This window comes from Lucilia sericata, unplaced genomic scaffold (assembly GCF_015586225.1).
Source record: "Lucilia sericata isolate MDLA Ls3-8-SP2 unplaced genomic scaffold, ASM1558622v1 Contig000198F_arrow, whole genome shotgun sequence".
Lineage (NCBI taxonomy): Eukaryota > Metazoa > Arthropoda > Insecta > Diptera > Calliphoridae > Lucilia > Lucilia sericata.
This window is the reverse complement of record NW_023994226.1, coordinates 365,215-379,116: the sequence shown is the minus strand read 5'-3', so window position 1 is coordinate 379,116 and position 13,902 is coordinate 365,215. Positions and strand designations below refer to the sequence as shown.

The 13,902-nt window shown below is 34.0% G+C and overlaps 1 protein-coding gene across 1 annotated transcript in view; it reads right to left on the bottom strand.

The window, feature by feature from the left end:
• Window positions 1–1,080: 1,080 nt before the first annotated feature.
• The window catches only part of LOC119601900 (mucin-5AC), a 47,960-nt gene continuing 35,138 nt past the window's right edge, over window positions 1,081–13,902 (bottom strand). The window contains exons 3-4 of the mRNA XM_037953135.1: window positions 10,076–10,126; window positions 1,081–9,692 (exon numbers count right to left, since the gene is read on the bottom strand). Coding sequence (XP_037809063.1) covers window positions 1,891–9,692; window positions 10,076–10,126 — 7,853 coding nt within the window. The 3' untranslated portion in view covers window positions 1,081–1,890. The remainder of the gene's footprint in view (window positions 9,693–10,075; window positions 10,127–13,902) is intronic.

The window sequence follows — 13,902 nt, the reverse complement described above, 5'->3', positions numbered from 1 at the left end:
ATTATAACATGTATATTATAAAATATCTAAAGAATACAAATTACAAAATACATATATAGAAATATGGCTTAAAAGTAGTTATTTTTATTAATTATAATTTTTACAATTGTTTTGTTTTCTTCGTTAACATTAGCATTGCTATATCCCTTTAATTATATCCGAAGTTGACAAGATTGCCAGAACATAGTAGGATATACATGTTATAAAAGTAACACAGTTATATGTAATAAAAAAGAATAATTAAAATTAAAATATGCAGGCAGTCATACGACTACTTGTTATAACAAAAAAATTACATTATGGAAAGTATACTAATATATCAATATACATATAATATATATCAATTTAATAAATAAATATCAATTTTGAGTTTTGACAATAAACATATTTTTTTGGATTTTATTTTAAAATTGTCTGAACTAAGCAATTTTACGGGATTGTTTCAACCAAAGTTTGCTTAAATATTAAAGCTTGAGTAATCCTCTCTTGATTTTGCTTGTTATGTACTTCGTAGTTTAAAAGATTATTTTTATTAACATTTTTACTGAACCCTCTGGGGTTCTTGTTATTAATTGATGAACATAAATATTTAGGTGTATTTACATTTTTTCTAATTCCGAAGAGTGTATGACTGAAATAATATTTAAGACAATCCTCTCATCGACTTTCAAGTGTAGAAATTTGTTTACAAAGGTAAAAATATTTTTTTTAATTATTAAATATTATTTTTTGCTTTAATTAATATTTAGTCAAATATTATTTAATAATTAGTTAAATATTAAAAACTTGAAATCGATGATTATTATTTTCAAACTTAAAACATATTTTTCCATTTTCAGACTATGAAGCATATGCGGAACCCGAAATTTAATAATCTGCACTCATTGAAAATAAAAAAAATGTCTAGTTATACCGATTATGTAGTAGTCATGGCTACTGTAAAAATAGTTTGTGTTATAAAAAGAGTAACCGGTACGGTTTGTGTTTGTACGCGTTCAAATGTTGATGTAACTTGGATTTCGTGTTCAGTACCCTTAACACGATCCACTACCAAAGTGTAGGTGCGTGTACGTATTGATGTTGTTAAACTAGTTACTGTTAGAAGGGTTGTGGTGGGGGTGGGTTTGTTGTTGGTGGAAGTGACAGGTACTTTTATTTCCATTAATTTTTTTTGGTGACGTTGCCGTTGCCTTTGGCGTTTACGTTTCCTTTTTTTGTTTGACTTTTTCGTTGTCGTGGTAGTTGTTGGAGTTGTTGAAATTTCGATTTCATCCTTATCGTCGTTTGCGTCATCTGCTAGTTGTGATTCTGTAGTATATTGAAAAATATGTTTATGTGAACTTGATTGTTCCTCCATCGCTGATGTCGTGGTTTCGAACTTACTATTAACTTCGGCTTCATTTTGAATGTTGATGGATGGTATAGTGGTATAGGTCGACGTTGATATTGAGCTCGTGGTGGTGGAGTTATAGAGTGTGCTGATGTTAGGTGACATTGTCGTTATAGTATTATTGCTTCTCAATAGTTTCTTATGCTTAATTATTCTTACACGTTTTCGCGGAAGGAGGGTTTGATTGTCATCTCTGTTGTTTGTTGTATCTAACTCAAGTGACATTTTCATGTTTAAATTTGTTGGTACAACTTTTCTTCTTATTATTAACTTGCGACGTAATTTTGGTTTTTGTGATGAAACATTCTCTTCTGTTATGCTACGTTTTCTAAGCTTATGAAAATTTTGATTTTTTTTTAACTGTAATTGAGTTTGTGCCAATAAGTATTTGCCGATTGTTTGTATTTGCCCCGTAGAAAGTTGTTGATAGTGACATGTTAGCGTTGCATTTATTCTGACCTTTGTCTGAAGCTGGGGGACAAACGGCTTAGCAAGGTCAGTTAAGCAAAAAAATGTTGTTTACTGGAATTCACTAGAATGTCTTGAATATAGGAATCCGGGCTTGACTTTTGATCAATTTTTTCTGTTGAGGATACTGACAGTTTGGCAGTATTTGTAGCTGCGGCTGATATTTGTGTATTATACCATAGACTAACATCTCCAACGATACTTTCTAGTGACTGTGTAGCCGTTTCATCAGCCTTACTTTCATATGTTAGCTCATTTTCATTTTTGTCTTTACCATCCAGCAAAATTATTTTGGGAGGCAGTGCCCAATATTCGTTGACCAGTTCACTGCCTTCATTTAAATAATCGGTGCCACTGTCGATAGTATGGGCATGACGTTTGTATAAAGTTGAGTCGGGTCGTATTTGAACTGTTGATAAAACTGTGCTAAATTCTCCGGGTCTTCTGCCAGATACATACAAAGTTATTACACTGCTTTCATTTGGTGGATGGGAATCAGCATTATTGTTTTGTTTACGTTTATGGTTTTTGCTACTTTTGCGAGTTTTTTTTCTACCTGTCTTATGTGTTTGGGCCTGAGCTTGAAGAGCAATGTCATCTATATCCACGGAACTGCTGCCTACTGAAAAATCATCATCTTCATTTAGCAAAATGTCACCATGTCCTGAGCCACGTATGTTATTTGATGCTTCCAATTCTTGTAAATTATCGCCGCTTAGTAAAAATTGTGGGGGTACTGAGTTTAGTATAGCATTAAGGGGGTAAGTTGGATCCGGTGTGGGTTGTTGAATTTGTTGCTGCTGCAAATGTTGTTGTAATAGAAGTTGCTGCAAAAGTAAACTATTGACTACCGGCTGCTGTTGTGCTACAGTGGGTGTGGTAACAATTGTGTCGGTTATAAATTCAGTTGCTGTTATTGTTTGGGCTGTTGTATCAAATATGGTAGTTAATATTTTCTTTCCCTGGAAGGTAATGGGAAGTACTGTCGATTGTCCCTCAAATACTGTAGTTACATACGTGGAAGCGTGGGTTTTATACTCGGTAACGGGTGTGGCCGGTTGGGGAGGGCCAACAACACCAGGCTGTGAAAGTGCTCCTCCCAATGCTCCTAATAAAGGATTAGCGGCTGGTAGACCTACATTTCCTAACAACAACTGTGAAAGTAATATATTGGCCAAAGGAGCATTGGCTGAGATTTGAGGTTGCTGCGTGCTTACCACTTGCTCCACTGAGTATACTGTGGAAGGCAGAACATGAGAAAACGAAGTTTTACGTCCTCGTATAGTAGTTGGGGTAAATGTTATGGTAGTGGTGGGAGTTTCATGCAAAATATATTGTGTAATTTCGGTAGCTCCATTGTAATTAACCGAGGAATCTTCTCTGGTCAGGGCCAACTGAGTTAGACCATTGTTACCAATTGTTGTTGTATACTGCTGGGGCCCTAAAACTTCTGTACTGGTTTTAGCTGTAACAACTTGTTTGTATTCGGTTATCTTGCCATTTACAACTGGTATAGTGACTTCTGCTGGTATAACATGGGTAACAGTTATTGTACCACTGTTATCAATGACTAAAGCTTCATTATTATTGTTATTGTTGTTGTTGCTGTTATAATTATGATTATTCCTAGGTCTATTACGGCCTGATATATTATCTCTAGAGGATCCTGAAGAAGGACGTGAACGACCCGAAGTACTGGATGAAGAGCGATTTCGGCCTGTAACCGAATTTCGTGAAGTTGTAGTTGAATCTTGGTTGTTAAAGCTTTTTAATCGTCTTTTACCACTTGAGGAAGATGAAGCTGATGGTGATGTCGAACTTGGCAAACGTCGTGTTGAAACACTACCACTACCGGGCTGAGGTCTACGGAATGCAGGACGTTTAGCAGAAGTTATAACTTTTTGTGTAGTGCTCGTTTGGGAGGAATCTTTTTCACGTAAAGTAAATTGAGCTCGGCCGTTGTTACCAGTAGGACGGGTAGGTCGTATTGCAACCTTATGGTTGGACGATGTTGATGAAGTTGCTGCAGATGTAGTAGCACTTGTGGTAGAAGAAGCAGTCGAAGAATGTCCAGAGTAACGACCTCCGAAGCGTGTACGTGTTCTTTGAGTTGTAGCTGGCACTTCTTTAGCTTCACTTACTTCATCTTCATTACTTTTAGTTTCTGCTTGCTGCACAGTTTGATGTGTAGCTAATTTAGGTCTTCTAAAACGTTGTCGGAAATTGCTACGATTTTGCTGGTTACTATCGGCTTCACGCTTTTTACGATTTTTTTGTTTTTCTTTAGCATCCGTTTTATAATGAGACCTTCTTCTTCTTTTTACTTCATCTTCGTCGTCATTCTCAGAATCCTCTTCATCATCTTCATCGTCTTCGTATTCCGAATCATCATTTTCATTATTTTCGTTTGTGTCTTCTTCCGATAAATCCCTATTTTCCTCAGTTGTTACCGCCTGTTTTTGTACTCCGAATATATTACGTGGTGGAAATAGTGAGTTAGTAGGTCTCAGTCTATTTTGCGTAAGTAATGGTTGATAGCTCCGTGTTTTTGGTTTATTAGTTGTAGTAGTTGTGGTTGTAGTTGTTAAAGAAGCCGAATTACTATTACTGCGTGATCGTGCAATTAAGGGATTTCTTCTCAATGTTACGCCTGAATTGCTGGGAGAATTAGAATTTTGTTGGGTGCGAGCAGGTGTGAAACCTTGGGGCCTATTAAGGGGTCTACGTAAACGTAATAAAGGATTATTTTGTCTTCTATTGCTTTCGGTAGTTGTATTTTCTTCATCATCGTCCGATGAATCATTTTGATCGAGAGAATCGCCTTCTTCTTGAGAGTTTAATGGGTTTGTAGTTGAAGCATCAGCAATTGAAGATATTTCTCCTAAATCTGTAGTAGCAGTAGGTTTAACTCTTAGCCTTGAATTATTAGGAAAGCCCGTTGAAAACAAAGATGGTCGGGAAAATGACGGTCTTATTGTTGATGCTGAATTTCCCACCCTTCTGGAGCTAGAACCAGAAAATGAACCTCTGGCACTAGATGAAGACGCATAACGATTACGCGATGCGGTTGAACCTAGTGTTGAAGCATTTGGCAATCCTGCTGCAATAGATGATTGTTTGTTTGGACGTTTAAAACGTCTGGTCGATGAGGCAAGCGATACAGAATTGCTGCTGGCAATACCACCATTGGCACTTCCTCTACGTGAGGATGAAAAACGATTTATGGTTTTTAAAGCGGGAGTAGCAGTAATTGTAGGTGTAAAATCGCTTCTTGTTATTATGGTGGCACTACTATTCTTTTTCGGAGCAAATTGTGGGCGATTTCTATTCGAAAATGGTTTAAGTGGCGATATAAATGCTGGTTTTTTAGTCTGGAATGGAAAACGTAGCTTTTCATCTGTTTTCGAATAATTTTCTTCATCTGCATTTTCTATTTCTGTCTCTGGTTTAGTTGTGGTCTCTATTTCCTGCTCAGCAGTTGTATCTATAATACTACCTTCAACGTAAGGCATTAAACTACTACTTGTAAGTTCAACTTGCTGGGTAGCTGGTATATTTTGATTACCACTTGTTGTACTTGTTGGATTGATTTCGACCTCTGACGGAGACTTTGTATTCTCGAATATAAAACTGGATGTGCTTTCTATAATTTGAGCGTAACGTTGATCTATAACTGTTCCTATAACTTTGCTTTGATACAAAGTCGTTGTACGATTTGAAATACGTGTACCTTCAATTAATCTCACCAAGCCCGTCTTATATTGCTTTTGTGTTAGGCCATCTACACCAAGAGAAGCTGTGGAACTTTCACTAGACTCTGTCGCTTGGATACGCCGCTTTTCCTCATCTATAAGTAGACTAGATGTTGAACTTATAATTTCAGTGGTTATGCCATCTGAATTTATCGACGGTTTAATTTCTGTTGTAAAAAATATGGTGGAAATACCATCAGCATCAATTATTTTTTTAAAGTCATACAAAATTACATCAGTTGTTGAAGACTTGTCCTCAATTCGGGTTTCTGTATTCGGTGGTGGAGGTGTAGGTAATGTTGATTCCCATTCGCCGGAATTTGATAAGGTAACAGTGGGTGTTATAATATTGGTTACAGTTTCAAAACGTGAATCCGTTATAGTCTTATCAACTTCATATGATGTGGTGTAATACGTATATGTTGTATAGTATGTGGTGGGCTCTAATAAATTTGTTGTATATTGATTGGAAGTCAAATTATTTGCTATTTCTGCCTCTGCAGATTGAACTAATATATATTCGTTTTTATCGCTAGGTACCTGCATTGTAGTTTCATTTGGTACAGATGATTCAGTCATTTCAGCTGTATCACTGGCCTTTTCCGCTGCGACATCTACACTTTCCATTTGTGATTGGACCATAGTTGGTATAATAATATTCGATATGGTTTCTTCACGACTTAAAGTCGTTATTTGACCTTCCCTTGCTAATTTTGTCCAATATGTAAAGGTCGTGAAATACGTAATGGGTACAGAGGCCCCCTCTAAATCAATCGTTTTTGAGGGTTGTAATGTTTCAGTTACAGTGTTTGTCATTGTTTCCAAACGACTTATGACATTGGTTTTATCGCCACTATACATGGTGGTATAATAAGTAAAAGTGGTAAAACTAGTTTGTAAAAGTAGTGTTGCTGAAGGTATTATTTCATCTGTATCGGTATTACTTTCAGAACTGATTTGATCTTCCAATACGGATGGTTTATCATTATAAATTTTTTGCGATGCTTCCAAGTTGTTAATAATTTGTTTTTCTCCAGGCGAACTGGACGAACGTACATCGGTAACCAATGTTATGGCAGTAAGATCGCCAAGATCGGGTATATTTGGTAAATTAGAAACATCATTGGCTGCTGAAGTTGCAGACGAAGACATTGCCGTATTTTCGTTTTCACTAAACGATTTATATGTTATGCTATTTTCTGCTTCAATTGTTTCATCTTTTGACTGTTGCATACTTTGGTAAGCAATTAAGGTGGGCATAATTTGTTCCGCCTCCACTGAAGCGGAAGTCGAAGATTTCTTAATGTTTGTTATAACTTCAGTGTGGGACATTATATCCGTTTCGCCTTCGGCAAAAATTGTGGTATAATACGTATAGGTAGTATAAAATGTAGCTAAACTTTCGGAACTCTTACTGGATTCTAAATTAGCTTCGTTCTCTGATTGCATGTGCTCATCTGTACGTATAAGACTCTCAACTTCTGAGGGAACTACAAAACGCTTAGTAGTTTCCATTTCCAAACCAATAATAGTTGGATTAATTTCATTATCATTTAAATTAGCAACGAGATTTGTTGCTAGAGATTCCTTAGTAGAACTTATACCCAAAGTTGATGTCATAACATTTGTAACTACTTCTGTATGGCTGGATATGGAAGTAGAATCATCATGAAAGAAAGTAGTTAGATAGGTGTAAGTAGTATACAAAGTTTTATAAATTAATTCAATTTCTTCGTCATCTTCATCATCTTCCTCTGAAAGGCCAGATGCTTCTTCATCTTCCGGCTCCTCCTCTTCTTCTTCTTTTTCATCATCACTTGATCCTGAATGTTCAGTAATGTCCTGATTCTTATTTTCTGTAATGTCCTGATCCTTATTTTCCTCTGGTCGTTCGGTTTTAACGTCCAGTAAAATTTCTTCAGTTGTATTTATAACAACTGCAGCTTCTGTTTTACCCTCAGCATCAAACATTTCGGTTACCTCAGCTATAGCAAGCTGCTTTTGCTCATCTTCTTTTTCTTCACCTTCAGTATTTACAGCAGAAGAAAGTCCGATTTGATCGACAGTTGTAGACTGGATTTTTGACGCTTGTATGCAGTAATATTTAGTGGCCTCTTTAATTTCAAATGTTGGCTGAATTTTTTGTAGAATTTCGGTTTTTAACTCCGATTCATTTATTGTTGTGACAACTGTTTCAAAATTTGTAACCGTCTTGGGTAATTGAGTTAAAAATACTTGTGACGTACTTATGCAATCCACTGGAACTTCTTCCATATTGGGATCAATTTCTTTAATTAAAACATTAGACAATATATTGGATGATTGAATTGTATCTTGAGAAGATTGCTTTGTGTTAGGTTTGAAAGGAGTTTCTGAATTGCTAATTAAAGTATCTAAAATAATTTCGGATGACATCAGTGGTGGCTGATCAGTAGTAGTTGTTTCAACAATTTCAACATCTTGTGTATTTACTTCAATAGTTTTATCTAATGTTGATAACGATTCCTCTATGGCTAAAGATACTGTAGTCGAAATCGAGCTATCACTTATGACGTTAGAGCTTGAAGTATTTTGAGCAGATATGGATGACTCCAGGCTTGAACTAGTTTTAACGGGTTCAACAAAATTAGCAAATGGATCATCTTCGAAAAATATTGTAGTGGCTCCTCCAAATATTTGGACATTTGATGTTTCCAAATGTGGTACATCTTTAGAGGCTTCAGCGGTTGTTGCAATAGTAGTGTTGATGGCAGTGGTTGGTTCAATTTTAATTTTATCTGTATCTTTATTGGCATTAGCCAAGGCATTATAAATTCTCAATATTTCTTCATCTGAGGGCCTAGAAAGCATTACAGGGGCCTCTATTGAATGTGGTTCCATACTTGACATTTTACTGGTCATTGATGTTATAACAACTTCGGAGGATGGCAATAATGTAATCGGTTCTAAATCCATTAATGTGCTCTTACTTGAACTATGTTCAGTTAAACGAGAAGTGGTAAGAGTGGAAGTAGATTCCTCATGGCTAGACTCCATTTGCATTTTAATAGATCCTGTTTCTAAAGTCGTTTCTATCGAAGGTTGCTGAGTTATGGTTGGCTCTATAAGGTCCTGTGCAATCGTTATAGGTACTTTTGATATATTTGGACCTTGAGGCAAGCCAACAGCTAATGTTGCTTCCCCCTTTATGGAAGTAATCTGAGCCTTATAATTTACATTATTTGTGGAAGTACTAGGTGAAAAAACGATTACACTATCACCTACCACTGTAGTAAAATCAGCAAATCCATAATAAGTTACTGTAGCCAAGTGTCTAGTGACTGGAATAAAAGGTTTAGCAGGAGATTCTTTTTCACTTTCGCTTCGGCCAGTGTTTTGCATTAATTTTTTGTATATTAATTTTGGATTACGACCGAAAGAATCGTCGCTATCTTCCTCTTCCAAAATATCATCATGATTAGAACTTAAATAAGCACTAGGTTCATAATTCTGTTTGATTGTATACGTTGGCAGATCTCCAATAGGTAATACTTTATTAGCTGCCACCTTTCTAGCGTTCTCCTCCAAAACTCCTAGTTGGGTTACAAAATTATAAACAGGTTTGGAAACCGTTCCGACTGATATTATTTCATCAACTCCGTGAGAGCTTGTAGCTAACAATGGCTTACGACGTAAGCCTACATAATCGGTATTACCAACAAAATCATCATGATGGCGACGATCAACAATTAAACGATCATCAATGGCCTGCCAGTCCGGCTGATCCGCATTAAATAAATCATTATGACTTTGAGGTAAAAAGGCCGGCGAGTCACTGTGCAGTGACGACTCCCCCACCCAGCTTGTAATAACCGAGGGTACCGGTACGCCACTGTCATATAAAACTCGTGAACTTTTCTTTAAATATTGGGCATATACTCTGCCATTATCCAAAGTAGTACCCACAACTTGAGTAGCATATTCCGTCGTTACACCTTCTTGTATAAACGTACGAGCCGTAGATGTCAAGAGTCCTACTTCCGGTCTTACATTAATAAAGCGACCATGATTCTCGTTATTCACTAATAAAACCGTGGTTAATTCTTTAAAATATTATTTTATACATTTTCCCATAGTGCAAGAAATCATTCACAATATTTACAATTCAAATTTAATTATGACAAATGTTTAAAGATACATGTTTATAGATTAAATTTATAATGATATGGAGCGAGACAGACAGAGAGAGGGAAGAAAGATTTAGGATTTTATAAGGAAGATCAGTTATCCACAGGATCCACACGTAATATATATATATACATACGTGACGGTTAAAGATAGTCATTTGATTTTTTACATATAAAAGAGAAAAAGAGAAAGAAAAAGAGAAAAAGAAACATATAGACATTTGTTGTTTTTACATATAGAACATATTTACATGTAGATATAATATAAAAGATACTGGAATTTAAACAAAAACACATACCTTCTTTGTCCAAACGTAAAGCAGGCGTTGGTTTAACAATATAAATTTCATCTGCAAAAAATAACACAATTATATTAAAATTAAGGGAAATTAAGTTAAAATAGTATTGTATAACTAAATAAAATTGTATAACCAAATAGTATTACTGTAAATTTAACTGAATTTCGGAAGACGACACTATTTATCAACTATGTCTTTATGAATAAATACTTCTGCTATTTGCTACTACGATGTTCATTTATGAACTTGAATTAATTATGAATTTTGTTATTATAAATTGATATTAATATGAAAACTGTAATGGTTTTCGGAATAGGACCTAAATAAAAGTTATGATGTAATTTTTTGAAGGGGAACTTATATGGGGGTTATTGTCAAATGGAAAATATGAGTGATTTCGGATGTTTATTGTTTTCTCGAATTGAGAGTTATTTAAAGTAAATTTTTAAAGAGTTATATAAATAGAAATTTTAAGGGGAGATATGAATGATTTTTTAGATAGATTTGTAGATTTAAGTGTTATATAAGGAACCACAGCCGATTTAAAATTCGATTTTTTGTGAAAAATGTAGTAGTTTTTATTATCCGTACAAATGTGGCATCGTAGACATTCACTCAAGATCTAATCTTAGCTTATAGTTTTCTCGATCGTAAGAAACTACATCTGATTCTGTTTTAAAATAGTTATTTTCTAAGGATTGCAGGTTTTGAAATAAGAATATTTTTCCGGTGAAAAATATAAGTGATACGGATCTACAACCGATTTTACGCTTTAGATGAACATCGATTTTTGATAATAAATTGAATTTATTACAGACTAGCTATACCCAGTGTGCTTTGCTACCCTAAAAACAATATATATAAATAAAAAACCTACTTAACGATTTTGAAGATTCTAACTACAATAGTTTTCCAGATTTACAATATGTTACATATGAGAGATGTCAAGCAAATTATTGCAAGTCAAATGTTTGACATATAAAAATTCACCTAATTTGTTTTTTATTTGTTATAGAAACATTCAGTGCTCATAACTATATATCAGATTTTTTATTTGTTTATTATTTGCTTTGTAGATTCAAATATGAGCAATTGCTTTTAGCAGTTTTCATAAAGTGCAGTCTTTTCTTAGTATCATTTTTCAACTGATCGTAGTAGCAATTAATAAAATATTTTTACTTTTTTCTTTTTTTACTGAATAATATAAGGTATGTATTAGCTTCAACGCAAATATGTGTTTAATTAAAATGTTTTTAGTGTGAAAAAATTGTGTTCGAAAATATGTTATTTGTGTAATAAATATTTTGGATAGTCAGACATTTAGTGTAACTTTTAAATGAGATTCCCGCGGATTCCCGTATAGTGTTTTATTATATATTTATCTGTATAATGTCCACTTTAGAAAGAAAAAAGATTTGCTGCTAATACCTGGAAATACGTTTTCTAGATGCAAATATAGATTACATATCCATAACTCGGGGAGAGCTTTGTAAAGTGTGCGGAATGTCGAAATGGAAAGCAAAAAATCTATATAAAAAATACATAGTTGTATTTTACTTATAGGGAAATACCGAACGACACGTTTTGGGGGTGGAATAGGTCACCTTAGTACATAAAAAGGGCAATTTTGAACAAATTCTGTTCAGATGAATTGAACATTTTTAAGTTTTTCATTTTATTTTAATGCATGCGCAAATGAAGACTTCACTCCAAAAATAATCAAAATAGGTTCAAGGGACCTCTAAATGGATAGTTCCGTCAAAATTTAATAATTTAAACAAAAAAAATTATGAGTTTCTATGGGAAGTGCCTCGTCAACTTCACCCATAACGCCCATTTTTGGCACAAAGTATGTTTTAATCAAGAAATATTAAATTCCAAAATTTCACGCTTCTAGCTTCTTCCAAAAAGAAGTTATGACTTTTTTCCTGCTAGATTGGCTTATGGCAACACTGTGTATCGCCAATTTCTATCCATGAAAAATTTGAAGAATATAAGAGTTTCCAACATACACGAAATTTTGTAATTAATTCATATATGTGGTGCCAAGCCACCCATTGAAAGTCCGCCCGTTATTCTCTAAGTGTTCCCATGAATGTCAAAGTTTTTCAAGTAAAATTTGAAGATTCTAGCTCTAATAGTTTCTCAGTGGGGACTTCAAGCTTCCTAGATGAAAGCCCGTACCTTTTCCCCAAAATGTTCAGATGAATATTAAAATATTTTGTGCAAAATTTTAAGAATCAAGTTCTATTAGTTTCCCAGATAAACGAAATTTTATATTTAATTCATATGGGAGGTGCAAAGATCCCCAATGAAAGTCCGCCCGTTATACTCTAAATTTTTAGATGAATGTCAAAATTCTTCAATAAAATTTGAAGATTCTATATCTAATAGTTTCTCAGATATACGAATTTTTCTATTTAATTCATATGGGGGCTCAAGGCCCTATCTATATATATATAGATTTTTATTTTACCTAATCGTAAAGTTATTTAAGGATCTACAACATATACCGGCGTATAGAGAGGCAGATGAAAAAAATCACCACTACACACACTATTGGTATTTTTTCAATAAAATTGCACTGAAAAAAATATTTAGCTATTTTCAATTTTGAAGTTAAAATTGCATTACTATAAAATGGGAACAATTATAAACAAAATATAATCAATGGACATAAGAATGATAATTTCTTTACATTGAAACAACATTTCAAATTAAAATATACAAAAAAATATTAAACAAGAATGATCTTATTTACTTTCATTGTTATGCATTCTAGACCATTATTTAGGGTGTAGGTTGTTTTTATAAATAACAGCTTGATTACAATTTTGCATTGATTTTTTATGGTCTTTCGACAATCGCTTAATTTTAATTCGTTGCTCGGTCTTTTTGTATGGTTTGTCGACAGCGGTTCCAATTGTAATTAAGCTGTAGTTTCAATTCGACGCTCGCTCTTTTTTTGTGGCTTGTCGACAGCGGTTCCAATTATAATTAAGCTGTTATGCTCTTGTTTTTGAAGTTGTGTTTTCGTTTTTTCTAATTGCGTTTGCAATATCTGAAATAAAGAGACATCAACCTACTTTGTTGAATGCTGTCAAGCAACTAAATAAAATAGTTGTATTTTAGACGCTCTTGTTGAGAAGTTCGTATGCGATCGTGTTGAACAATACTAGCGCCGGTCTATGATCTACAAACATTTTAGAGTTCTCAAATAAAAATAAATATTTGATTAAAAATTTAACTAAAGTTAGAGTGCTATATTCGGCTATACCGAATCTTTGATGTCCCCCAACAGCAAGCTACTTTTTATTAAAACCCATTTAAATATCTAATTTTTAGATAACTTGACAAAATTTTTGTTTCCGTAGTGAGGGTACTAAAATTTGTGCATACGTCGAACTAAATTTGATTAGCTCCAGAAAATTTATATTAATAGGCCATTTCGAAAACATTTTAATAGAATGATTTATCTATACACAGAACATACTCATGTCGAATTTTATCCGGATATAATCATTTAATAACGAATTAATTGGTATTAAGTGATTTTCTGAAGTAAACCTTATATGGGAGCTAAGACAACTTATGGACCGATCCGGAAAAAATTCAGTATATATTTATAAGCAATTTTACTCCAATCGATTTATTAATTAATGAAATATATGCGTTTAAGTGATTTTCGGAAGTGAGACTTATATGGGAGATATGGTCAATAATGGACCGATCCGGGAAAAAATTGGTAGAATGATTTATATGTATACAGGACATATTCAACTCGAATTTTATATGGGAGCTAAGACAACTTATGGACCGATCCGGAA